This window comes from Heloderma suspectum, chromosome 4 (genome assembly GCF_057233095.1).
Source record: "Heloderma suspectum isolate Gila_16-S chromosome 4, 16-S_ref, whole genome shotgun sequence".
Lineage (NCBI taxonomy): Eukaryota > Metazoa > Chordata > Lepidosauria > Squamata > Helodermatidae > Heloderma > Heloderma suspectum.
The window spans coordinates 234,554,019-234,578,759 of record NC_139461.1 but is presented as its reverse complement, the minus strand read 5'-3'; the positions used below and the strand labels follow the sequence as shown (position 1 = coordinate 234,578,759).

The following is a 24,741-nucleotide window of genomic DNA, read 5'->3' as shown; positions in this document are numbered from 1 at the left end:
TGCCCTGCTGCTCTGAGTAGTTTGCTGTTTTTAAAAAGAAAATCAAACCAAATATGGGAGATGTGTGCTGGAGAGACGAATCATACAGCCTCCAAAATGTTTTTTTTTTAAGTTTTTTAAAAGGTTCAATAAAGTGATGATTGTCTTGCTGTAGGAGAAGGGAGTAGCCTCAATTATTTTATGGCACTTCTTTTTTAAGATGGTATGTGCACAGCCCCACACTTAAGGAGTTCTTACTCTTTAATGAAGAGCAAAATATGTTTTTTAAAATCTCAAAAGTCCTTAAATGGCTCTGGGAGAAGTTGTATACTTGTGATCAGCTATGTCATGTGCCACTCATGATCACAATTGTGTCATGTTCATCTTCCAACAGGTGCCCATGACACCTGTGCAGCGACATTCCACCCAACAGGTCAAACTGCTATGGTCCTGCTAGCTGAGGAAATTCTCTTGTTGACAACATACTGCAGTTTGTACTGAGAAAGCAAAATACCACAGAAACAGAAGCACATATTTGGGGGAAGACATCTACTTATTGAAACAAATGAGCAACAGTTATACATATATTGGTCAGAAAGACTCTAGATTTGGCTCCTGAAACACAGATGATATAGCCCTGTTCAGGCATTCCAAATCCCAGGATAGTAAACACATGAAGAGGAGGAACACACTAGTCCCACCCCCCTCTGTCATCACTCTCATCGACTTCTACATGCAGAGGGCAACTTTGTGAAAACGATTGCCTCCTCTATTCATGGGGATCTTCAGGCAATCCAAAACGATGGAAAATCAGCATTCCCAATTGTGTGGAGAGCCCCCATAGATAGAAGAGGCTCTCCTCTTCACAAAGTCGCCCTCCATGTCTAGAGGGAAATAAGTGTAGCAGTGGAGGGGGCGGGGCTAATGTGCTCTGCCTCCTCATGTGTTTAGAGTACTCAGAACAGGAACACCTGAACCGGGCTAATAGGTCAGCCCCAAGTTCTAGTGGGTGGAACTACTTGCAGAAATCAGAAGGGAAAGGCTTCAGTATCTGGAAACATGGTCCAGATGGCCTTTGACCAGTGGCCTAAGATACAACACAGCCACTTCACACAATCACTGAACTGCTGGCAATTTTTAATCTGCATCCTACTCATATGAGTATACCATCAGAAATACTGAGCAAAAAGCATTATTGGCTCCCAAGTGTGAAGGCAGTGGTATTCTGAGTACAAAAGAAGGCAATCCTGGAATGAGAGAGTCCAATCATTCAAAGGGCACATGGCTGGAAACAATACAAACTGGTTACTTTTCTAACCTCCAACATCTGATGGATGAAGACAAACATACTTGTTTTATGTTAAGCTGAAACCAGGACAACTCCAAGAGGATGGCACAGTCAGGCATCTGCTAGGGCCCCACGGCAAAAGGCTCACCACCACAACAATGCCACCATTCTCACTTTGCACAGAGCATCCAAGAAAGTCAGAGGCATGTGAAAGAAGTCTCAGATTGTACATCCCATATCTTCCAAGGGGATGCACTGAGTGTGCCTTGCCCAAGAGCCCCCACAATCTTGGGGGCAATTGTAATGGTTTAGATAAATTCCATCCTTTTTACTACTTTTTCTCCACTCTCAATTTGAATGCAAAATGGAGGCTAAAGTATGGATAAATATAAGCCCTAGGTGACCTTGAAGTATGCAGCCACAGTCCTTCTCCCTGCCCTTATCCACTCACAGCTCCTGGCTAATGAGATAAGGAAGTTTATGGGCCTCATAGCTGGGCAGCTGAGGCCTATAAACTATAAATGACTAGCCCAGGACCTCCAAGCAGGAGGCTGAATCTAGGATTTTTGAGATCTGAACTATTTGTGTTTAATCTGGCACACTATCATAATTTAATATTGAGGAGACTGACATTCTCATGCAACATCTGAGCATGACACAATTGTCTGTCACTCAGCCACCTAAAGCCTGAGGGCTCCATCATCTAATATGGTACTATTCCTTCCACTGTTGTGGTACATGTATATGTCTGGTTCCTAAAGAGTGGGATTCATTTTTTATATAAGACCACCTTTCTGATGGCCAAAACAGATTTGCGCACACCAACTTGCTTTTAAAAATTTAGTTTTCTAGTATCAAAGCCCAGCATGTAAAGCACCAAGTTGTAGGAAATGTATAAATAATACTGCTAATAATATTAATAATTAAGCTGAAGGGAGGAAAGCCCAATAACCAAAAGGAACAAACTGACAGAAGTAGGGACTGATTCACACTCAGAATTAGTGGCTCTGCATCACCCATCATGTGATGATCATCCACAGCTGGATGTGCAAATGGCCCCTCTTGAAAAGTATTGAGCAAAAGGCGAAAAGCAGCTGTGATAAGTCCCATTTCATTACTTTGAATGCACCTTAGTTGTGACTAACCTTTGTTTGAGTGTGCCCATCATGTTTGAAGTGAGAAGACACAAAGGCTCTGTCTATGGTGCTTGATTTGTGAAGGCTGTTTGATCATGATAAATATGCACGTGTGAACTTAATATGAATGTGCTTTATGTTTGGGAAAACTAACATGGAGCACCCTCTTATGGAGGACATGTTATGCTGCATGATATATTGTTCTCTGTATTTACTTGTATCTCATAATCTCCATTTAAAATGTAAATTACAGGCATAGGATAGGTGGAGGGTATGTTCTGGGGCATATAGATGTGCAGGAGTACAAACAAGGTAAATGGGGGGCTTGACTGCCTAGTAGAGAAACTGCTTATCCAGATCCAGAGTGGATCCCATCTATTTAGAAAGGAAACTAGATTGAATGTGACAAAATAAGCTAGTGGGTATAAAAGTAGGAATGATCAAGTCCTGGAACTCATGTAGTGATGGTCAGGGGTGTGTTTCTAATAATTACAGAAGCCAAAGCAAAAATATTAATCCAACCAAGTCCAAGATTGTTCCATATCAGAGGGGGCCTGGAATGCAAGCAAGCATAATCTGAGCTGTAGTTTTTTAGGAACAATTCAGTTTTTAACACACCTGTAAGTAAAATGTGTGCCTTTGTACTAGAGGTTAAGACAGGAATATGGGACCTATGAACTCCAGAGATGGTCCTAAACCTTTTCAAGACATAGGTCTCATACTCACATTGGACTGTTCCAATGTTAAAAGGATGCACATCTAAAATGATGAACTTCCCCACACTGGAAGAATGCTGGAAGAAAAATGTAATATTCAAAGTGATCCTTTGAGCCAATGAATCACTAAGAACATGATCCTGGTGAGATCCCATCCAGAAGAGAAGTCGTTCCTTTATATGCCATGGCAGCATTGTGAAAAACAGTTATCTCCCCAATGAACCTATTTAATGCCTTACCATTGTGCCCATTTAATAAGCAGAATACATATTTTTTAATTCCCTTTGTCATTTGCTGACATGCTAAACCTTCACCCAGCATGACAGCATGTCTGCCGCTTGTACCTCTTAGTCTGGCACAAGACTGTCTTAGTTGCTGATTTTTATCTGTCAATTTTGCCAGGATACACTTAATTTTGAAATCTGAAACATTTTTTTGTTTTGACTACTGCAATATACCAGTTACGATGCATAATTTTCTCAGTTGCAAGAAAATTTATCTTTTGATAAATTTTAGAGGGACAGCCATGTTACGTTAATCTGATACAGCACCTAAAGAATGAACAGATTTACAATAAAATGTAGTCTTTAAGGTACCACAATACTTAAAAAATATTTTCACATGAACCTTTTAGAACATTTTTGGTCAGCATGCCTCTCCAGTCCAATAACTGATACTGATCGGGAGTACAAGGGTATGATATTGGTGTACATCCTACCTATGTATCGTACCTACTGGTGTACATCGGGAAAACACTTGAGTTCTCATCTGAATATACTGTCAGGGCTCTGTTTTGAGGAACCATAGTACATGGGACTGGACACTGTTCCTCCTATTATAGCTCCATCTTTACAAAAGAACAAAAGTAAAAATAATTCAGGGCTCAGTCCAAAGGCTGAAGACAGTTCTTACTGCCCCACCCCCAGTATCCATCTAGGGTTCTTCTGCTTACAGCAGTTTGCCCGAGGAAAGACTTCAGTGACCAAAATCCCAGCAGCTGGGTAGGTTCATTGGGGCTGAGAGGAACCGCATTCAAAGCCCAGAATGGATATAGGGAAACTCTGGCTCCTTCTCTGCAATGAACCTGCTTGGTGTTAGAACAAGGGCAGCAGAAGCTGGGCTGCTGACACCCATGTTTAAGAGAGTTTGTTTAGAAAACACACACATCCACCACGGAAGGATTTAAAACCAGCAACAGAAATGGTTAAGGAAAGATGAGTATACTCAAAAAAAACAAGAGCATCACCAAGTTATGTCCTTCTTTGCCATTACAAAATATATGGGCTAGGCTTCCAGACCAGGATAGGAGGTAGATATGTAGAAAAGAAGAAGTTGCCAATAGCAGCATTCCACCCTTTCCTGTAACCTCTCAGAACACTTCCTGATGGAGGGCTCATAACGCTAACAGTCAACAGGTATTGTGCAGCTTTTCCATCTTTTCTTCCTTAATAGATTTTTTTCTGGTTAGACAGACAGAAAAAGCAGTGGAAAAACATAGAAAGGCTACAAAATGGCAATGAGGACATTTGGAAAGACACACATACATACCACCCTGGTAAAATTATGTGGAGGCTGTGCAATTGCACAATAAAAGCCTGAAATGGAAGATCTTATTTTGCCTCAGCAGAAGATGGCAGACTATGACTGCGTTATTTTTGCTTGTGGAGACTTGACTAGGATCTCTTTTTTGACTGCAGACCACCAGTTTCCGGGGGCAGACACACATGAGCAGCAGTTGGCCTTAGCCTCCAGAAACCTCAGACTCGGTAATAATCTGAGGCTTCTGGAAACTAAGTCCAACTGTTGCTCATCACTGTATGATCTGGTTTGCCTGTCAGCAGCAAGTGAGTTAACAAATGCAGTGGGAGTGAGCATGCATGCTGGTTCCCACACACCCACTCACTTTCACTGTGATAAATGACCCAAGGATGCCCTGGCCCTGGGTTGTTTATGTAATGTCTGAACACAGAACTTTGGGTTGTTGGAGGCATCCTTGGATTATCACAATGGAAGTGGGCAGGTGCATGGGAACCAGCACACATGCTTGCCCCCACTCCATTCTCAACTGTTAACTGCCTACATCTGAATCAGGTCTATGACTAAAATTACCTGCAAATCAGCTAGCCAGTGGATCTGGGCCTTTTCCTAACATGAAACAGGAGATGGAGGCCTTTCTGAACGGCCATTGGTCCCTGCCTAAATCATCTGATTTGGCCACAAAGTTCAGAATCTCATTTTAGATACTTTGTATCCATTTAGGTGTGTCTTGCCACCCCACAAGCTGCTCAAGGGTTGCTCCCCCACACACTGTGCCACCAATTACTCTGGCCGCAAACAAAGCAGGGCACCCACCTCCTACCCTATTTGTTGACATGTCTGCGCCCTAGAAGCCAGATGATCCCCATCCCATTGGGATGGAAATTGGACTTAGCCAGCACCTCAGGGACAGAAATTAGACTTAGCCAGCACCTCATTCAGCTGATCAAGTCTCTGTAGTTTCTGGTCATTCCACTGGGAGTGGGGGGAGTGAGAACTGTCTCTAAACACCTTATAGATAAGGAACCTCAGATTAGGTAATTTCTTCAGACCATGCTGTATAGAATAATAACTAAGGTCACCAAGACTCAGGACTTGTCTTTACCTACCTCAACCTCCCCATCCCCTTCTTCCTCAGTCCTAGCCACAAATACATGCTTAATACCTACAAGCATGTGTTTGGCTTTTGCCTGTCTCTGAACACGTGCCCCAGAGGAGTGAGAGAAACCAGCTAAATTTCTCAGGTTCAGTAAATCAAGTGCTATCCTCTCCAGTCATGCTTCTCCCAATGTGGGTGCAGTTTTATCGAAGGACACAGCACTCCCTGCTGCTGGCAGCATTCAATCTGCAGACCTTAAGACAGAAAATGCACTAAAAAGAAAGTTGTGCTCTTCTCTGAGCACCAATGCTGTAAACTCTTATTTTGCCAGCGCTCTCTGGGCATGGTTAGCTGATATTAGGGTTCAAAAGGATTGTCCCTCAGTGGGGCAAAAGGATTGGCCCAATGATCAACAAAATCTCTTGGACTACCATTATAAATATTTAAACAAACAAACAGCATACCGCAGGACATCTCTTTGCTTCTGCTTTAATAATCAACACGAACAGTATCCAGCTTTGCTGTTTGGTCTCCCTCTATCTTGGCCAGACCATTCACCAAGACACTGTTTCTGGTAGTGACTCATCTCCAAGAGTGCATTATGTACATATACCCTTGTCTAGATGACTCTCTCATCATGGTATCCACTCGCAGAACTGGTCAGATGGGCATTAATCACTGATGGTGGTCAGAATGGGTGGGGAGCCACTATGGAATCTGACTCTATCCAGAGCATGTGGTCCCATGCAGAATAGTTTCCTCACTTCAGTGTGTTGGAGCTTCAAATGATACCAGATGAATCCACCTAATCCAGGTACAGAATGTACTGGTTCAGCCACACAGTATGAATACTGTGGCCTTTATAAACAAGAAAAGGAGAAGCAGGTCTCACAAAGCTCAAAGGGAAACAAGTCTCCTTTTCTGCTGGCAGAGTTACATCTATCTTTGATCACAACTTTCAAATAGAGGCATTCTCAGGAGGACTGCCTAATCTGTCATGATTTGGATCGAGATGAATGGTCCCTCAAAGAGAATACCTTTGAAGACACAATTCAAAACCTTGGAAAATCCAAAAGTAGAGCAATTTGCCTCAAAAATGAACAGAAAGAAAGATCTGTTTTACAGCAGACACTGATATCTACTGGCTTTGGGAGTGGATTCTTTATCTCAGAATTGGCCGAGGGGCCTCTGCTATGCATTCACTCCTCTATTGATCCTGGACAAGGAGCTTTACAAGATTGAGGTGCAGGTGATCTTAATCACCCTGTATTGGCCTCACAGACTATGGATCCCAAGCTGCTGGAATTTAATTTGGCTACCCTTCTAAAGCAGCAAATGGATGCAAATACCATGTATCAACAGCCAGTGATCCATCTACAACCATCCATGCCGAGTCTGACCACTTGGCAACTTAAGCAGGGAACATACCCTCAGATATTCATATATAGTAGTGTTCAATTAGACAGTCCACCAACAGTATTTATGATGCTATTTGAATTACATTTATGTCATGGTGACAACCATATGGGATTTGCCCTTCCAAAGCCAAGGTCCACCATATCCTAGAGTTTCCACAGGATGGGAAATAAGGTTTTTATGCCAAATACTCTGAAGCAAGAGATAGTAACCTTGGAGAGTGTCACCATGTTGCGCCCCTTATTAAAAGGTTCATGAGAAGTGAATTTGGGGTGAGCATATAGATGAATTAGTAGGCATTAATAATACTTCCTCTTTTTTTGCTTAGGGTGGGCTTCGCTTCCCCTGCCTTTACTCCTCAAGTGACAGACATGCTTGTATCCAAATCTAATGCTGATTTCCTCTTCACCCCTCCACCCCTGCTTCAGATAGGCTGTCCACCTTTTAAAAAATTCAAGTGCCTTGTACATTTATTCAATTAAATTACTTAAAAAGACAACACAATATTTTTTTTTAACTTGGAAATCTGCTTTGGGGAGATTACTGAATAGCCAGCACTGTATACAGCTGGCTACTGCTGGAAATTAGCAGAACCAGTTTCTCTTAAGCTTGCTCTTAAGTTTCTATTAAGCACAAGATTATGCATGTGATCAAAATGGGATCAGTGCAGTTCCACAATAGCTTAATCACTCTAATTATGTATGCCATATTCACATAAGGCACACTTGGGCAACTACAGCCTTCACTCTCCATGTAGCTCACAGAAACCCTGGGGTGCCTTGCCCACTTTTCTCACCACTGTGGTGGCAAACAGATAGCTGTTTCCCCACTGCTGTTAGGTTAATGCCTCTCCCTTTCCCCCCAGGAATCCTGATGAAGATTGCTGCTGGGGGTGTGGGGAGGATGGATGATGTCTTTGCGTGCACACAACAGTATGTGTGTGGGTACGCACATGTGCACACACTCCTGAGTGCTCATATGTGTGCACATGGGAGTGTGAGAATGTGTGCACATGAGTATTGGTGTGCGCGCGCGCATGTGCGTGTACATATGCATGCAGGGGTGCAACCCCCAAGTCACCACCTATCGCCGCAAGCAGTCCTCAGGGGCAAAAGGCTTACCCACCATTCACATAAGGGCTCATGAAAAAAGAACTCTCTCGCTATCTTACAAGTGTCACTAAAAGACAAATAAAACAAATATTTAACAGGGGGAAAAAAAGAACAACAAAGAAGAAATATGCCACAAAATAAGAAGTGTATTATGACTGAATATCATGTATGTCATTACCATAATTTTATTTTTTTTGCTTTACGATCCTTGATCTAAATCGATAAATATGAATATTAACTATTAAAACTAAACCACTGATGTCTGCTTATTTGTTGTCTAAGATGAGAATGTGTTAAATTACCATTTTTGGAAGAATTACTTATATCTATATTTTGTCCATTGCGACTGGATAGGGTTTATCTTGATTTAGGGACCTTCACCATGACAAAAATTTGTGAACCCCTTGTTTAAAGAGTTAAAGATTATATCTGGCTGCCAAAATTGTACTTCAAGCCTTGATGCAGGAAGATTATCCCGATCTGCCCACTACAGAACTGGGAAGCTTCCCCTAAAAACAATTAGCAACTGCCTGATCTGAAGTCAGATACTAGCCTAGATGGCCTTGGAATTGAGCCAGGCTGAAAGCAAGGCCTACCATGGACAGTTTATGTTTTGATTTAATCCATTACTATCCCCATGAGCAACAATGCAGCTACAATGGAGGGCAAGGGGACAGCTGTGTCCCCTCCATATCCGTGTGGGGATCTGATTCCTTGACAGGCCTGAAATAGTGAAGAAAGAAGGATGGTGAAGGGTAATATGCACTCACCCCACCCTCCCATACACGCTCCCTCCTTCATGGCAGTGGCAGCCGCAGCTGAATCTGATTTCTTGCAGCGTCCTCAACACAGTGCTGTACGCACATGCCGTAGGCCACCTTCAAAGTGTTGAGGGGCGGATTAGCTGGATTAGGGAGGCTGTGAAAGGAGCCATGCTGCTCGGGAGGAAGTCTTGCTGGGGGCGTGCTAAAAGAGCCATTTTTACCTGTCCCGGCTGCTCTGAAAGGCCTGCCAGCCGCTAGCTGGCCTATGGCTGTCAAAACACGTCCAGCCAGGATCCTGTTCACCATGGAGAAGCAGCTAGTTCCATGAAGACAAGGAAGGGAGCCCAGGCACCCCATTAAACTGACGCCCTGGGGCTAAACATTGCTGAGGGCCGGGGTAGGGGGAGATGTGCAGTACTGTGTCCCTTGGTGCTTGTTCTCTAACAAACCTAGTCTGACAAAGACAGAGACGCCAGGCTGCTTTCTAAATAAACAAGGCAGAGGGGGTGGGGGTGGGCTGGCAGGCTGGATGGGGGAGCTGGCTTTAAGGAGAGCACTGAAAGGCCCGTTTGAGGCCTACTCCCCATTCCCCAGGCCTGGCCTGGCCTGGCCTTTTGTTTATCCCAGACCTAAATTAATGTCTTTATTTACCAGAAATCCGAAGGACTCAGGTTCCCAGTGTGCAGGGGGCGGGTGGGGAGAGGAATGGCAAGAAGGAGCCTTGGCCAAAGATGAGGGGAAAGCCCGACCCCCCGAAAAAGGGGGCTAAAAGAGATTCAGTTGGGAGCCATTCACTGCTAAGACTCCTGTCAGCATTGACATAAATTTCCACTGGTGTTGGCATTTACGCATTTGGCATTTCCATATGTATAGAGTTGCCTGGACTAATTATGCTAATCATCCCCTCTGTTGGCCGCTGTGAAAAATGCCCACATTAAGCACTCCACTGCCTGCTAATGTGACTTAATGTGCGGTTGAAACATACATTCATCCCCCTCTGAATGGCGAAATTTTTCCACATTGCTGCCTTCATTCAGGCAAGAAATGAATTTTTTGAACTCAGACCACTTTTCCAAGCCAGGGGGGATGGACCAGAGAATAACACTCTCTCCTTCTCGCTCTCTCCACTTTCTGTCCTCCACTCACAGTCCTTGCCAATAAAGTAAAAAATAAAATGTCTAGGGTTGGGCCAGGCACCCTTCTTCACATAGCATTTAAAAATGAAATCTCCATATGCACAGCTAGATCAGCGAGGTGGGGAGACCCCATCTTTATCTAGAAGCATCCTTCCTCCCACTCTTCTCTTGTCCACCCCCCACCCCGCCCCCAACAAAAGGAGCTCTTTCCTCCCCCAACCCTTCAATTCTTTGGGAAACTGAAACAGCCTGAGTGGCAACTCTAGCAAGTTTGAGCTAGTCTGAGAAAAGAAAGATCCTTTCAAAGCCGGCCATGGTCACAGTAGAAGATGCCTCTTAGAGCAAATGTCAAAGCAGAGGCAGAAAACAAAGCAGATTTAGAGGATAATGGGCAAAGCTCTCTCTCTCTCCCTCTCTCTCTCTCTCTCTTTCTGGATGGAAAGGCTGAGGGTATTCTCAAATATACTAATTTTTTTACAGTAGTTAGAGAACACTTTTATTCTGCAGGTGTTATTAACTACTAACAGCAGTGTTCACATGAACAACCACCACACCAATTATTAGCAATGATAACAAATACACTCAAAGCAAGGGGGGGATGTGTTTTCCCCTCGTTAGTTTTTTGTTTGTTTGTCATATGTCATCCTTTTCTACTTCCACTGGTCACAGCATTTTTCTATTGTGACCCATAAGACAATTTGTTTGTCTTAGTTTTTTTAATTGTATCTCTGGATTCTGGATAAATTAAAACCTCTTATTTTTCTCACTGTGCCAATGGTTCTGTGCTTAAGCCTGTCAGCTGCTACCCCTAAGGAAAGATGGGAGAGGGCACGGGAATAATGAATACAGGGCCAAGGTGACTATGGAAGAACCCTGGAAATGGGTTGACCAAAGTTGGACTGACTGTTTCCTAAAATGTTCACCACAGGAGGTTCATCTAATTTACAGCGTGTGTGGGAGAATCATCACTTCCACAACAAAATGGGTAAACAGACAGGTTATTAGCCAAATTTAAGCTATCAAAGGATATCAGCAGACAACCCTATCAGCTGAAGGAATGAAGTAAACTGTCACTTTCTTGTAAATAATGTGGAATTGTCTATAGGATCTTGGAGAGTATGAGGGAAAGACGCTGGGACACACTCCAAAAATAATGTAGAAACTGTGTGCCCCTGTGGCAGCCTAATGCATTTCCTTCTGGAGGAAATATGATAGGCCGCAAGTTTATACCCTTCCTCCCTGAATTGCCTAGTTTCTTCTGTGGCTGTTGGATCCACATGCTTCCCCTGCATCACAACAGTTTGGAGTTTGCTTTTCTACTTATATACTCCAGTTTGCTGCTTAACACCTTTCATGCTACCTATAACGCAAGATCATAAACTCTTCCTGTAGTCAGCTTAATCCTTCTTAGTTCTGTTCCAGTCTCCTTTGCTTTTAATATGGAATGCAAATGGCCAACACTATGGGAAGCACACTTCAGGCCCGTCCATGTCACCCATTTCCCCCATGCCCTCTCCTTTCCCAGAGCCTTCCTTTCCCCCCTGATCAGCACCAAGGCCACTTAAGAGCCTTCTGCTAGCCACTAGGCCACCCACCTCTACTGCCCACCCAAGAATATTACTTACACATATACAATGAAGCCCCTTGGCCTCTGCACTCAGCTGCCTTGGGGGCTTGTTTATTTGCTCTTATGAGTGAGGTATGCAGGCCCCACATCCACAGTTTATTTATCTGTTCAGAAAGAAGGTTCAGAGTAGAAAAGCCTCATTGAACATATGCTGGGCCATCTAGCATTCCTCATATGGCCTGCTTTCATGGGGTTCATCTCCAGTCTCAAACACCCTGAGCTCTGCCTCTGACCCAGTTCAAAGATGGCTTTACCCCTCCCATGAACTGAGACATCAGGCTAAATATGTGCGTGTATAAGCCCTCTCTAAGAAATCCCCCACTTCTGAGCCTCAGCACTGTCTATAAAGACTGTTCTTTGCTAAGCTTTCAATTGGGCAGTTTAGGCATCCTTCACTGGACATCAGTTACAGAGATGCAGCATTTTTTATAAGCCAATGGTGAAAAAATTCCGAGATTGAGCTAAAGTCCTAAAATGGGGCAAAGTTTCCCACTCACACTGATCCACATGCCAGGACTGTCCAAAATCACAGTCTCCCTTTCTCACAAGCTACCTCAAGTCACATACAACATTCAAATCTACAAGTTACTTCCTTCCACATTTGGCTTTTCCTATTTCCCCAAGACTGATCTGGGGTGGGTAGAACTGCCATCATACCACTCCACAAGCTACAAGCCAGGAATGGGCTGGCCCAAATACTGTACTAATGAAAGAATTTCCTTTTTGACTGTTGACAGCAGGAATACCTCTTGTTCCATTTTCACTGGACATGATCATGTCCAAGAAATAGGGCCAGAGCACAGAACCAATTTCATCCTCTGCAACAAGAAGTCATCTTATAAACCCTTTACCCTGCCCATTTTGGCTGTCCTGACTTATTCAAGATATGGAAACATGTTCAAGGTCAGAAGAATATTGGATGCCAGCTTAGAATACAATTGCACTCACCATCAAGTTTGCTGAACAGCCCCTTCCAGATCTCTGTATACTAGGCTGATCCCCTGAGCATTCCATATCTCCTCCATATCGTGCAAGAGCCTCTGTCCAGTGCCCCAGCAATTATCCATCAAACATTTAATCTCTTCCCAATCCTTGCATGCTCCAGCATGGGTGGGCAAAAATCCTCCATCATTTCTTCTAGCCTCCTCACACTCTCAGGAATTCAAAGATAAAAGCATTTCCTCTGGCAGGACAGCCGTCCAGTAGCAGCGACCTTTAAAAAGGCCCGGCAGCCACACAGCTACACTAAAATGTCTTGGTTAAAGATTAAACCTGCCTTCCTTTGAGGTCACTCTTAGCCTATAAATCAGCCATGACCTTTTGCCTCCCAAACGCTGGCTTGTTTTCAAGTCCCAGGCTTTAGGTTTAATTCCCACTGAGCAGTCTACCATAGTCATAACTATGCCAACAGGCAAGTGCCTTGGGAGAGGTTTACCTGCAAGTGCCTACAGCCATTTCCTGTTGGCATCAGCTCTTGGCATATTCCCCTATCCTGCAATTGGCCAGGAGGATCAGCATAAACACAACTGTAGGCATGGATGATATATCCCACACTGAGGTGGCTGAGGTCCCCACTCGCAGCTCCAAAAAGCAGATCCCAACTAAACAACTCTTCTTCTCTTTTGTAATCCAAGATAGATTCCTTTACAGCTGAGGTAAAAAATCTGGAATTCCACTGGGACTGGACCAAAATATAAAATATTTTGGCTGTTAAGTGTCAGGATGCTATTAGTAGTAGTTTAGGTATTTTCTCAACCTTTGTTCTCACAAACAGCAAACGAGGAGGTAAACGTGTTTCAGGACTGTGCTACTTCACATTGCAGGTCGAGGTTCACATAATCAACTGCTTTTCCATACTAAAAAATCCCTGCAGAGAGAACACTAGTCCTTCAGGGAGAAGTCTAGGTTAGGCCCTTTTTCTCTGATATCCAGTTTTCTGTGTAGACCTTTGTATTTTATTTTTGTATATTGCAGCATTCAGCTTTCTGAGCTCCCACTTGCAGTCTGAAGTGGTGCAGCCCAAACATAGGTTTACCACCTGGTCTTTTCCCCATTGCTCTAAGAAGTGCTGGTTACATTGCACAAGCGTTAATTTATGCTAGCGCAACACCATTAGCACTAGCACAGCATCATTAGCACTAGCACTGGGGCACCGTTGGATCCTATCCTATATTAGTTAAAAGCATATTTGTTATTCATTTTCTTTTCTTTTTTTAGCATCATACCAACTTGCTCTTTCCAATGTAGCTTAATTCAGGGCTTTCCCCTGCTGCCATTGCACAGGAGGGGACCTAGAGGCTATAAAACTACAGGTCCACAATTTAAGACATTGCTCCATGGGCTAGATGTGGAATAAACTCATGCTTTTTACTCCAGAGTATTTTCAGATTTCAGCACACCCACATTATCTTGTCATTTCCAAGAATAAGATGTCAGGCCTAATAAGGCCTGGCTGATGCTCATGGTCTATATCTTTCTTAATTACCCACAGTTCCCTGGTGAGGATTCTGAGGTTTCTTGGTGCATAGGAAACACAGCCAGTCTCTTCAAAATGGGTATATTCAGTAAGAGTTGACTTGAGGTATATATGTCCAAGCTGTGAAAGAGGAGCTCAGTCTATCGCTGCTAGAGCCAAATGTCAATACAAGAAACCAATCAGGGCCAGCTGTACTGATGGTCCTGGGAGAGCAGCTTTCCTCCCACTTTTCCTCACCTAAACTTCAAACTCAGAGTGCTTCTTTGGATACAACCCAGATTCATGAAAAGGATTTACCAAGAACATTGTCTAGCTCTCTGTCTGAGACACAACTGGATATCAGTGATACAAATAACCTGTTCACCCCACAAAAATGGACTGACCTTCTAGAAGAGTCCACAGAAGTAGGTTTCCATTTTTCTGTCTCAGAAAAATTCAGGACCACTCACAGATAAGAAACCATGGATCAAGTGGTTTAATTCAGTTTGGCAATTCTTCATCTCAATCAACCAAAAAACACTGGCCACAGTACTGAAACAGGGAAGTACACCCTGGTGATGAGACAGGGCCATACAGTGCCTTTTACTGAGGATAACATCTACATTATATAAAATCAAAACCTCTCGGGCCATGGGATGAGGGCAGCTCTCACCTATGATGTACAACAGCATTGCAGATGGAATGGGAGGAGGAGTTTTAAGAAGAACGCTGTGCAGGAACAAAAGACAACCATGGATATCCTGATGTCTAGAGCAATGGAGAAATCAGATGTAATGTTGATCTCCACTGTACACAAGGTCAGGGTATTTCTTCATCCTGTAATGTTCCTGCTGGTCCACACTCCAGTCTGAATGCCAGCTTTCTGCTTTGAGCACAAACATCCTGGAAAACATAAATCACCTTTCCCAGGGATGTTTCCCATGCTGATTTCAGTGTACCACATTGCTAAACTAAAAGAGTGAGAAGCTGCCATGGATATGTGTTGGCAGAAAGCAGATCTATACTACTGAATGAAAAAAGGAACTCTCCCTAGAGCAGGGGTGGGCAACCTGCAACCTCAAGGGCATACGCCACCCTCAGTCTAATTTCAGGCAGGTGAGGGAGCCCAGATGGAAGGAGCATGGGAGGGAAAAGTAGGGGAGCAGATGAGCGATGGATGGATGGGCGCTCTGCAAGCAATCAGTTCAGACCTCTGTCAAGGAGGGGGAAATGGTGGGGAGTCAAAATGGACACAGCTATGGAAAGGGAGGAAAGCCCTCTGAAAGTGATCAGTTCAGACCTCTGACAAAAGCGAGCTGTCTCGCCTGGCAGGCTGCTAGCGGGAAGAAAGAGCGAGAGTGGCTAAAGAGGGTGGCAGAAAAAGGGGAAAAAAGGATGAGAGAGAGAGAAAAGGGATGGGCCCGCCCACTTTGGGTTCGGGCCCGCCCACTTTAGGCTTCAGCCCTGCCCACGAGTGGCATGCAGTCTTTGACAGAATAAAGGTTCCCCACCCCTGCCCAAGTGATACGCATATAAGGCTATGTTCAAATCAAACCAATCAAAGGTGGCAAAGGGCACAGCATAAATAAAACTGAGCCATGGAGCTACAGCCATAATTCAATTGCAGAACATGTCAAGAGCAGTGGATAACTGACAGTTAGATTCAGCTGGTTTGTCACCTGCACACAATCTGTGCTATATGCAACTCAGCATGGACACAAAGGAATCTAAAATGAGGAATTTCTGATGTAGAAATCAACATATTGACAGCAAATGATTTCTGATCCAAATGACCCACAACAACTGAGAAGACGGATGCAGGACAGTTCAAAGGACACTGTCACCGCAGTGCCCTCAAAGTAATATGAGTTTCCAATGAAAGCATCCTGCATCACAGCAGCTCAGCAATTACAGTGGCATTTTACAGAACAGAAAGTAGAGGGAAGCAGGACAGGGAGATCTACAGCTGCGATCTTTTCCCTCCTCCATTTGCATGCCAGGTCTTCCCAGCCAGCTTTCTTGCCACACACCAAGCAGCCAACTGAAAGGCAACATTGGAAAGCCCTGCTTAGCAAATGCCAGCCAATGGAGAGGGTAAGCTATGATCCAAAGAAATGCAAGCAAAAGATCAGAACATAGTTGCTGACAGCATTTGCTGCGGTATAGTTTCTAATGTAGAGAAGAAATAATAATAATAATAATAATAATAATAATAATAATATCACAGTAAGCATTTCCTCTTAAAATGAACATAGGTATGTTGAAATATAATTTGTTGCAAAACATGTTTCCAACAAAATAGTCCCACAGAGTTTGATGTATCCTCTTCAGTGCAACGCCCCCACACACCCAAGCCCTAGATCCTGTACTCCTTCAACTCTGTGTAACTTGCAAGCCAGCAATCCAACAATGGGACAGGCAACAGAGAAGAAGCTTTTCTGAAGGACAAGCAAATGTCAACATCAAAAGAAATTAAAGAAGTACAAGCCCAACTGTGCAGAGTCTCAGGGGATGTTCTTGATTTGGGCTATGATGTGTTGGTTACAAAAAGGGGATTTCCCTTCTTTAAACGTTTAACAGCTGCAAGTTTTGATGGATCTCCTTTTCGCTACAAGCCTCTGTAAGGCAGAGACAAGGAGAAAGGGAGGGGGAAGGCTAAGGTTGAGGCATTTTTTTTCTTTCCAATCCCCCTTCAGTGTGTGAAACAGGTGGGTAAACTTTACTGGCATTCATGTGAGTGTGGGTTTTATTTAAAAGGGAGTGGGAGGGTGGAAGACTAAAGTTGCTTCTATTGTTGAACAAAATCCAAGAGTAGTTTAGGACCACACATGGAGCTGGGGTTGTGCAGGGGGAGGAGGTGTGGAACGCCAAAGATCGCTGACAGTCATCACAGGGAAACATCTGCTCTTGGAAAGCTCCCAGGCTGCTTGCAAAAAATAAAAAATAAAAATTGCAGGGTGTGAAAACTCAGTGCAACCTGGTGTCAAAAAACAGAGGAGACTGCAATAGCAGGGGATGGAAGGCAAGGAGCAGACCCCAGGCACTGCCCACATAAACTGATGGCAGTTCCGAGAAGGGGAAAAGCACAGCATGCTGAACTTATTAATAACAAAGGCATCATTTTTATCAAAATGTTTCCAGTAGGAAATTAGGATTTGCTCCTGGGTGACCCTTTTTGCTTTCGGCTGTTTGCATTTAACCCGATTCCATTCTCAGCTGGCAGGAGAGTGTGACCCAAGTCAAACTTCAACTGACAGCTCTGTCATAGACAGTAATTATCCTCTCCTTCAGCACCACCCTCAGAAAGGTAATTTAGGATTTTAATATCAATAATGTGATGCACCAAGCAGGGCCCAGTGGCAAGAAAAACCATCTCCTCTGAGATGGAGAAAAGAATTTAATTACACTTGTCTGTGTGGAGGCATGTATTTGCACTGATAGAGATCTGGATAGCACACACTCACAATGACATGGTACGCGCAGGCACACACATGCAGAACAGCATGGAAAAGATTGATACACACACGTATACTCTTGGGGAACAAGTTCAACACAGAAATCTCTCTCTCTCAAAAATAGGAGCAGTTAACCCTTTGGGTTGTGGGAGAGGTATATTGCCCAATATTTGCTGCCTTTAAATAATTATTTCTCACAGATTGAGCCAAACATTACCAAACAGACTTGAGACCGAACAAGGAAAGGGAATTTCTGACCTCGACAGGAAATCAGTCTAGAGGATCACCATGACCTCTCTCCTCTTACTGGAGAGTGGCTTGAAGGTGCTGGATGAGTGAGGCTCTACTGATGAAGCTACACAGGTCTGGTTCTATATGATGCTTGGACGGGAGACTGCATGGAAAGCAAATGTAAGCTGCTCTGAGTTCCTCAAAGGAAGAGCAGGGTGCAAGAGCAATACATAAATACATCTCAACATCTACACATCTGCTTCCCAAAAACTCTGGAAACCACCTGTCATGAATGTGATATATCCCATTCCTGAAACCTCTAAGAACATAACTGCCAGATACCAAACCATAATCTCCGACACAATCTTAAATGATGCAGACAGAAAGAAAACACTACAGACAACCTTATATTCACCAAGTATTCTCATATTCTCATTTATACCTTGCCATCCAATAAATCTACATGAGATCTTAAATTATGGAACAGAAGTTTTCCATGCCATGACATTTACAAACAATGCTCATCCTTGGCACATCATATAGCATAATTCCAAAGAATTACGCTTTGAGCCCCTAGAACGACTGGCACAACAACCCATTAAAATATTTCTGGAGTAACCCCTTCAATTTGAATGGATCTGCACAAGGGCGCACACACATTCTCATCCAGCTCTCATTCATATCAATGGAGCTTGCACAGAAGTTCCCTGTGCAATAATCCTTTAAAAAAGAAAGGCTTGTTTTCATTTTTTTCCTTTGCCAAGTGGCTTTCAATACTTTACAGCATACTCTGCAGTCACATTTTCAAGCTGTTCACCACTGTTATAAGGCTTACAAACCCTGCTTTAATTATAGAAAAACAGTTAAAATGGGAACACACAAAATTTTATTGCAAGCCTTGAAGTCTTAAGAGTCCATCAAACTAGAATAAAGTTTTCATATCCAAGAGAGTGAATGTACATCTGTTGCTTGGTATATGCCCCCAAGGAGACAACGTGTCAAAGCCAAGAAGCTACATGCAAATGTGAATTTACACACACCCGAGGAGCTTAGAGATGGAGCCCTTTGCCAACAACTCCTTTAAAAGGCTCTTCCAGGCTGAAACCAGAATGCATTTGCCTTCCGCTGTGCTGGACATCTCCTCCACATATACTCCCCCCCAAACTTTAGAGTCCTCATGACATTCACAGCACCAAAGAAGGAACTTACCTTCCACCCAGAGCTGCTCAATATCCGTCTCAATGGAGGCTACTCGCAGCCCTACAGCCAGTGCCCCAAAGACCAGCAGCCCCACAAAGAGTACTTTGCCACAGTGACGCTGGATCCAGCAGCCCAGTGTAAACAGCAGAGCCTGGAACTGGGCCCGCAGCCACAGTGGGGCTTTCTGGCCCACAGCCTTACCCTGGGGAAAGAAATGGAGAGTTAGCCAAGACACTTTTGCTACAGGGAACAGCAACATCCTAACCCAAGGAAGCTGGCATCGGGGTTAAGGCAGACCTCATGCCTTGTAAGAAAGCATTCCAAGAAGCCCTATTCACAGGCTGGGGGACGTGTGTGCGTGACCCCAGAGTCCTCCCATTAGCCAGGAACCTGTGGAGGCCACTGCCCATCTTCTTGCTGCCTCCCCTCCTTCCAGTCTTCAGAGACCAAGTACTGAGTGATACCTCTAGCTATGGGTGAATCCCTTCCTCATACTCTGGATGGCCATAGCAGGAGAAAAACAGGCCACTTAGAAGCTCTTGCCACAACGGAAGTGTTAGACTTTCACATTCCAAGGGACTTTAGCATGGGAGAGTGACTCAAAGCCCAGTTCCAGGGAACCCCTCGCTTCCAGGGAACCCCTAGTAGCTGAAGTTCCCTTTTTGAATGGCGCTAGCAGGGTTCATGCAGCCACAACTGGATGTGTTAAGGAGCCTCCAAGTTAAGTTTCCAGTTAGATCTATTTGGGGCAGGGAGGAGATTTGAGCGCCACCCCTCCCCTTTCCTCAGGTGTGTCATTTTGCTCTGTCAAGCTTTCCTGCTGCGTCTCTCCATTGTTTCCCTCTTTCTTCCCCAAGTCCTTTCACCAAGTCACTGACCAAAGCAGCCCCCCCCCCCGGTCTTTTTCTCATTCCTGGGCAAAAAGCCACACTAACCCCCCAGTCCCGAGCCCCTGCATCCTACCCTGAAGCCCCTCGCATCCTCTCGCAGATCCGATCTCGGACAGGCCTCTCCCAAGCTCCCCCCCATTCACACGCAATCCCTCCTGGACGGCTCCATTGCGTCTCCCCTTTCAATAAACAAACTCCTGGGGCCACGGAGCGGGCTCAGTCTAGAGCACGCATGCGAGAGCTGCCTGCTCCCTCCCTCCCCAAAGAAGCCGAGAGCTGCCAGCCGGATCCGCCACCCCACCAGCGTCCTCACGCCCGGGCCCAGAGGAGCCGCTTCGGGCTTCCGCTCCTTTGTGGCCGCTGCCTTACGCGCCTCGCTCCCCTCGGATAGGATCACCCCGACTTTCCCCCCACCCGTGGGAAAGCGCCGCCGCCGCCGACCCTCGTTCCTTCCCTTACCTTGGAGATCTGTCTGAGGGCAAAGGCAGCGTGGCAGTAGCTGGGTCTCCGCAGAAGATCCGAGTTGGCGGTGGCGGTGGCGGCGGCAGCGGCAGCGGCAGCCGCGTAAGACGGCGGGAGCTCTCCAAAGCAGCCCCCGGCCCCAGGGACCGGCCGATCCGAAGCCATGCTCCGGGGTCGAACGAGGACGGCGCTGCGGGGAGGCAAAGGGGCGCCGGCGGCTTCCCAAGAGCGGTAATCCAGTGGGGAGAAGCGTCGGCTCCGAGGCTTCAGAGTGGCTGCTGCTGCTGCGGGGCTCCCATGTGCACATTATGGGGGCGAATCCGGGGCCATCCAAGCGCGCCCCATGCGCCCTTGGCGCCGCCCAGCGTGGCCCCTTCGCGACGCGCGGCAGGAGACGGCGGTGGCGCGCTCACACAGCCCCGGAGAGTCGAGGCGCCCGGGTGCCCGGCGGTGCAGTGCGCCTCGGATCCCGTCCCACCAACATTTGGAACAAACAGTCTCCTCCAAGATCCTGAAAAGAGGAGCGGGGGGAGGAAGGTTTGGTTTGATGGGAAAGTGCCCCGGTTCCCATTGGCCGAGGAAGAGGCAAATTACTCCGCAAACATCTCCTATTATTAGCTGCTAAGCAACAGCTCACCAAAGTGGAGAGAGGAGAGACCACCCAGGCAGCGCCTCCCCCGCCTCCCTCCTCCCCGCCTCAAATCAATGAGGGCGGAGGGAGGGAGAGGCTAGCCTTCAACACAGGAATTCTGCTCCACAGATTTTCAAACGCTGCCCGTCGTTGCCCCCTCTCAGCTGCACCCCCCCCCCCCGACTCCCAATACAAACGGGCTCCTTTATTTATGATTGCAAGCGGACGTAGCGATACATCGCGACAGCTGCTGCTGCAAACTTTGCAGGGGGAAGCGGGGAACTCTGCAAAGGATTGGGGGGCGGGGGAGAAAAGTAGCAAACCTTTTGGTGTAATGGAAGGTGAGTGGAGGGAATTGGTTGGTCTCATGAAAAAGCCTACATGGATACAAAGAGCAGGAGAACCCAAATTGGCACTACTACCAGCAGCAGCAGCACAAAAGGGAAACTCAACTTTTTCCATACAGCGGTTGCTGGTGGTGTCTTCTTGAGTTGGTGGAGCTGCAATTAAAAAACAAACAAACAACACCTCCCTACACCAGGAATTATGCAGCATTTAAAAAGGAAAGAGTGCCCTTAACCATGTACAGAGTGCCATGGTCTTCCCACTGAGAAATGTCAAATATTCTTCATACCCCCATGGTGAGAGGGAATGGCTCCTATGTGAGCAGGCATGGCTCTAAAACTTCCAAACAAAACTCAGCCCCAGCACCTGTCGTTTAGAAATTAAGCCATACCACATGACACAGATTCTTGAATTCATAACTTTTAGGGGAACACATATGTGCCAATTTCCAAAAACCAAGACAACAGATACCATCAAAGCATTTGCTTTCTCCCTCCACAAAAAAATACTCAACCTCTCAAAAACCAAACTATGTCTTTCCATAAGATTGGAATGACTAATGTTTCATCCACGTGGACAAAGATAATGATTTAAACTGAGTCAGAACTTGGAATTGGAATGTATTTTCAATTTATTAGCGTAGCCCTCAAAATGTGAAGAAATACCTCTGACCATGTGCAAAGTACTCACCCCTAAGTAATCACAACCAACCTTCATATGTCAAGGATTAGGGAAACTATTTTCCAAGTTTGGGGTGAGGGATAGGGAAGATATTTTTAATTGTATTTATATGCTGCCTTTCCGCCAAAAAATAGTGTTCAAGATGGCTAACAATAAAATCCAGATTAAAAACAAACCCTTAATAAAATATATTTTATATAAAATAAAAACATATTTTTTAAAAAAATATTTTTAGGCTGCGTTTAAGGGTAAACCCCTCTCTTATTACATAAAAACAAATCAATTAAAAACCCAACAATAAACAAAATAAACAGCAACATCCAATTAAACCCCCTTCAAGAACAAACCAACTTACATCCCAGAGCCCTGCCTAAATAAGAACATTTTTGCTGGCAGAAGGACAACAGAGTGGGAACTAACCTAAACTCCCTTGGCAGGGAGTTCCAGAGTCTAGGAGCAACCACTGAAAAGGCCCTCTCTCATGTCCCCACCAAATGTGCCCCCAATGGTGGCATTACTGAGAGCATGGCCTTCCTTGAAGATCTTAAAGCCCAGGCAGGCTCAAATGGGATAGGCGTTGCAATTCTAAAAATGAACTAATCCACTGTCCCTCAAACAAACCGACCAGAAAGCCAGGCAACACAAAGGTAACTGCAAAGTTAGTGGCCTGGTTCCCATGATTGCCACAACCCACCGTGGCTTACTTAAGCCACGATGGGTTGTGGTGTGTACCACAGGCCATTGTGAATGTTCATACCAATGTGGGGGTCAACGTGGTTTATCACAATATCCAAACCTGGCGCAGGGCGAGTTGCTGCCATGGTTAACAAACCATCCCATGGGTTGTGGGTGGCTTGTTAACCACAGCAACAACCCACCCTCGCCAGGTTTGGCCATCATGATAAGCTGCAGCAACCACCTGCCACAGCTGGAATGTTCACAATGGCTGCCGGCACGTGCCGCAACCCACCATGGCTTGAATAAGCCACCGTGTGCTGCGGCGATTGTGGAAACTGGCCCACTGTCTCACTTTCCACCACTGAGAAAACAACCTGAACTGAACTGAAACGAAGGAGCCCCCCCAGTTAGGAAAATAATCACAATATCTTTCCTCAAAATGGGAGTGGGAGCCTGGCTGCACAGGTATGCTGTGTTGCATACATGGGGAAAGAGGGTCCAAAAACGCAATTATGCCGAGAGAAGGCCTACTATACGTTTCATACTGAGGCAGTGGAAAGCAGAGGCTGAGTGAGCCACGTGTTCATTCAGGATGCCTCTTTTCTGACTACAGCCAGGCAATACCCCTCCCCTCCCCAGTCCACGCAATACCCCTTCCCAGGCCATTCCAATTAGCAGGTGATGGTCTCTCAGTAGTGGGTCTGTTTTCTCTCAGCCCCGCAAGACAGCTACTATATTACCTTTGCCAGGGAAGAAGGAAGGGGAGCAGTACTAATGGGCAACCAATAGGCAGCCTGGATTCCAGATGCAAAGCTTGGGCTGGAAGAAAATAGACCCACCATGGGGGAGGGACTCACCTGCTTACGGTCCAAAGGGATGTGAGGCAGCCTGAGAAATCACATGACTCATTCTGAACTGAAGTTCGGTTTGGAGAACCAAAACAAATAATGGTTGTGTTGAATTGCATTTCCACATTCCTCTTTGATGGGAGTGAGGGCTCTGTCTTTCAGCCCATCATGGTAGAGCCACCCCGTTCCCATATTAGGAAACAATATGTTGCTTCTTTAGGGAATATTTGGGAATGTAAAGTTTACTAGAGAACTTGGGTGGTATGGAGAAAGAAACACATATGTATAGGAGACAGTTTATGTGTTTTTTTGTGACAGAGTTTATGCATATGTATTATACTGTGAATGCATGTACATGATAAGTGTTGAGAGACATTTTTTGAGTGTAATGGAGTGGCTTTATGAAGATGTATGCTTGGGACTGGATACTGGCAAAATAGCAACAGTGGAACATTTTATTCTAAAGTGATCAAGTGGGAACTAGAGAAGATTTCAAAGCAAATAAAGGAAATTTTTGTAAAAATTTCCTTGGAGGTTTCATTGGGTGGTCTGCCGGACCTGGAACAACATCCATTATCTTTAAAATTGAGACCAGCTAGTCATCTACTTTCTTGTTTTCTGCTCCCCACAATAATTAGAGAGAAACATGTGCATTATTTACACCTTCTGTCCTAACCATTATCTGTAATTGCTTTTCCATTGTTTTTCTTGTGGTGGGGGTGGGGGTATTAGATTACTCCATTATATTTTAATCCTGGAACAACTGCCTCCTTTCAGCATCCCCTCAGAAGTGGCTTTTGTCTCAATAAATTGCACAATGCATTATGGTGCCCAATAGAAAGATGCAGGTGAGAAAACCTGCACTGCAGAGCAAAGCAATATTCATATAGTTTCAGGTATTATGCTCCCCTCTGTCCACCCTTTTGTCCATCAAGGCCATACTCTGAACCATCAGAAAGCCATACAAAAATTTTATTTATTACATGTTAATTTGTTACATTTAATAATGTTTTTAAGCTTCTGAAGGGCCTTGGTTCCCATTAACAAATTATTATT

General features: G+C 45.0%; 1 protein-coding gene across 1 annotated transcript in view; it reads right to left on the bottom strand.

Annotated features, from left to right (window-relative positions):
* PTCH2 (patched 2) overlaps positions 1 to 20,991 on the bottom strand; it is a 63,390-nt gene extending 42,399 nt beyond the window's left edge. Inside the window, exons 1-2 of the mRNA XM_084852656.1 lie at positions 20,500 to 20,991; positions 19,160 to 19,352 (exon numbers count right to left, since the gene is read on the bottom strand). Coding sequence (XP_084708782.1) covers positions 19,160 to 19,352; positions 20,500 to 20,667 — 361 coding nt within the window. The 5' untranslated portion in view covers positions 20,668 to 20,991. The remainder of the gene's footprint in view (positions 1 to 19,159; positions 19,353 to 20,499) is intronic.
* Between the last annotated feature and the right edge of the window lie 3,750 nt (positions 20,992 to 24,741).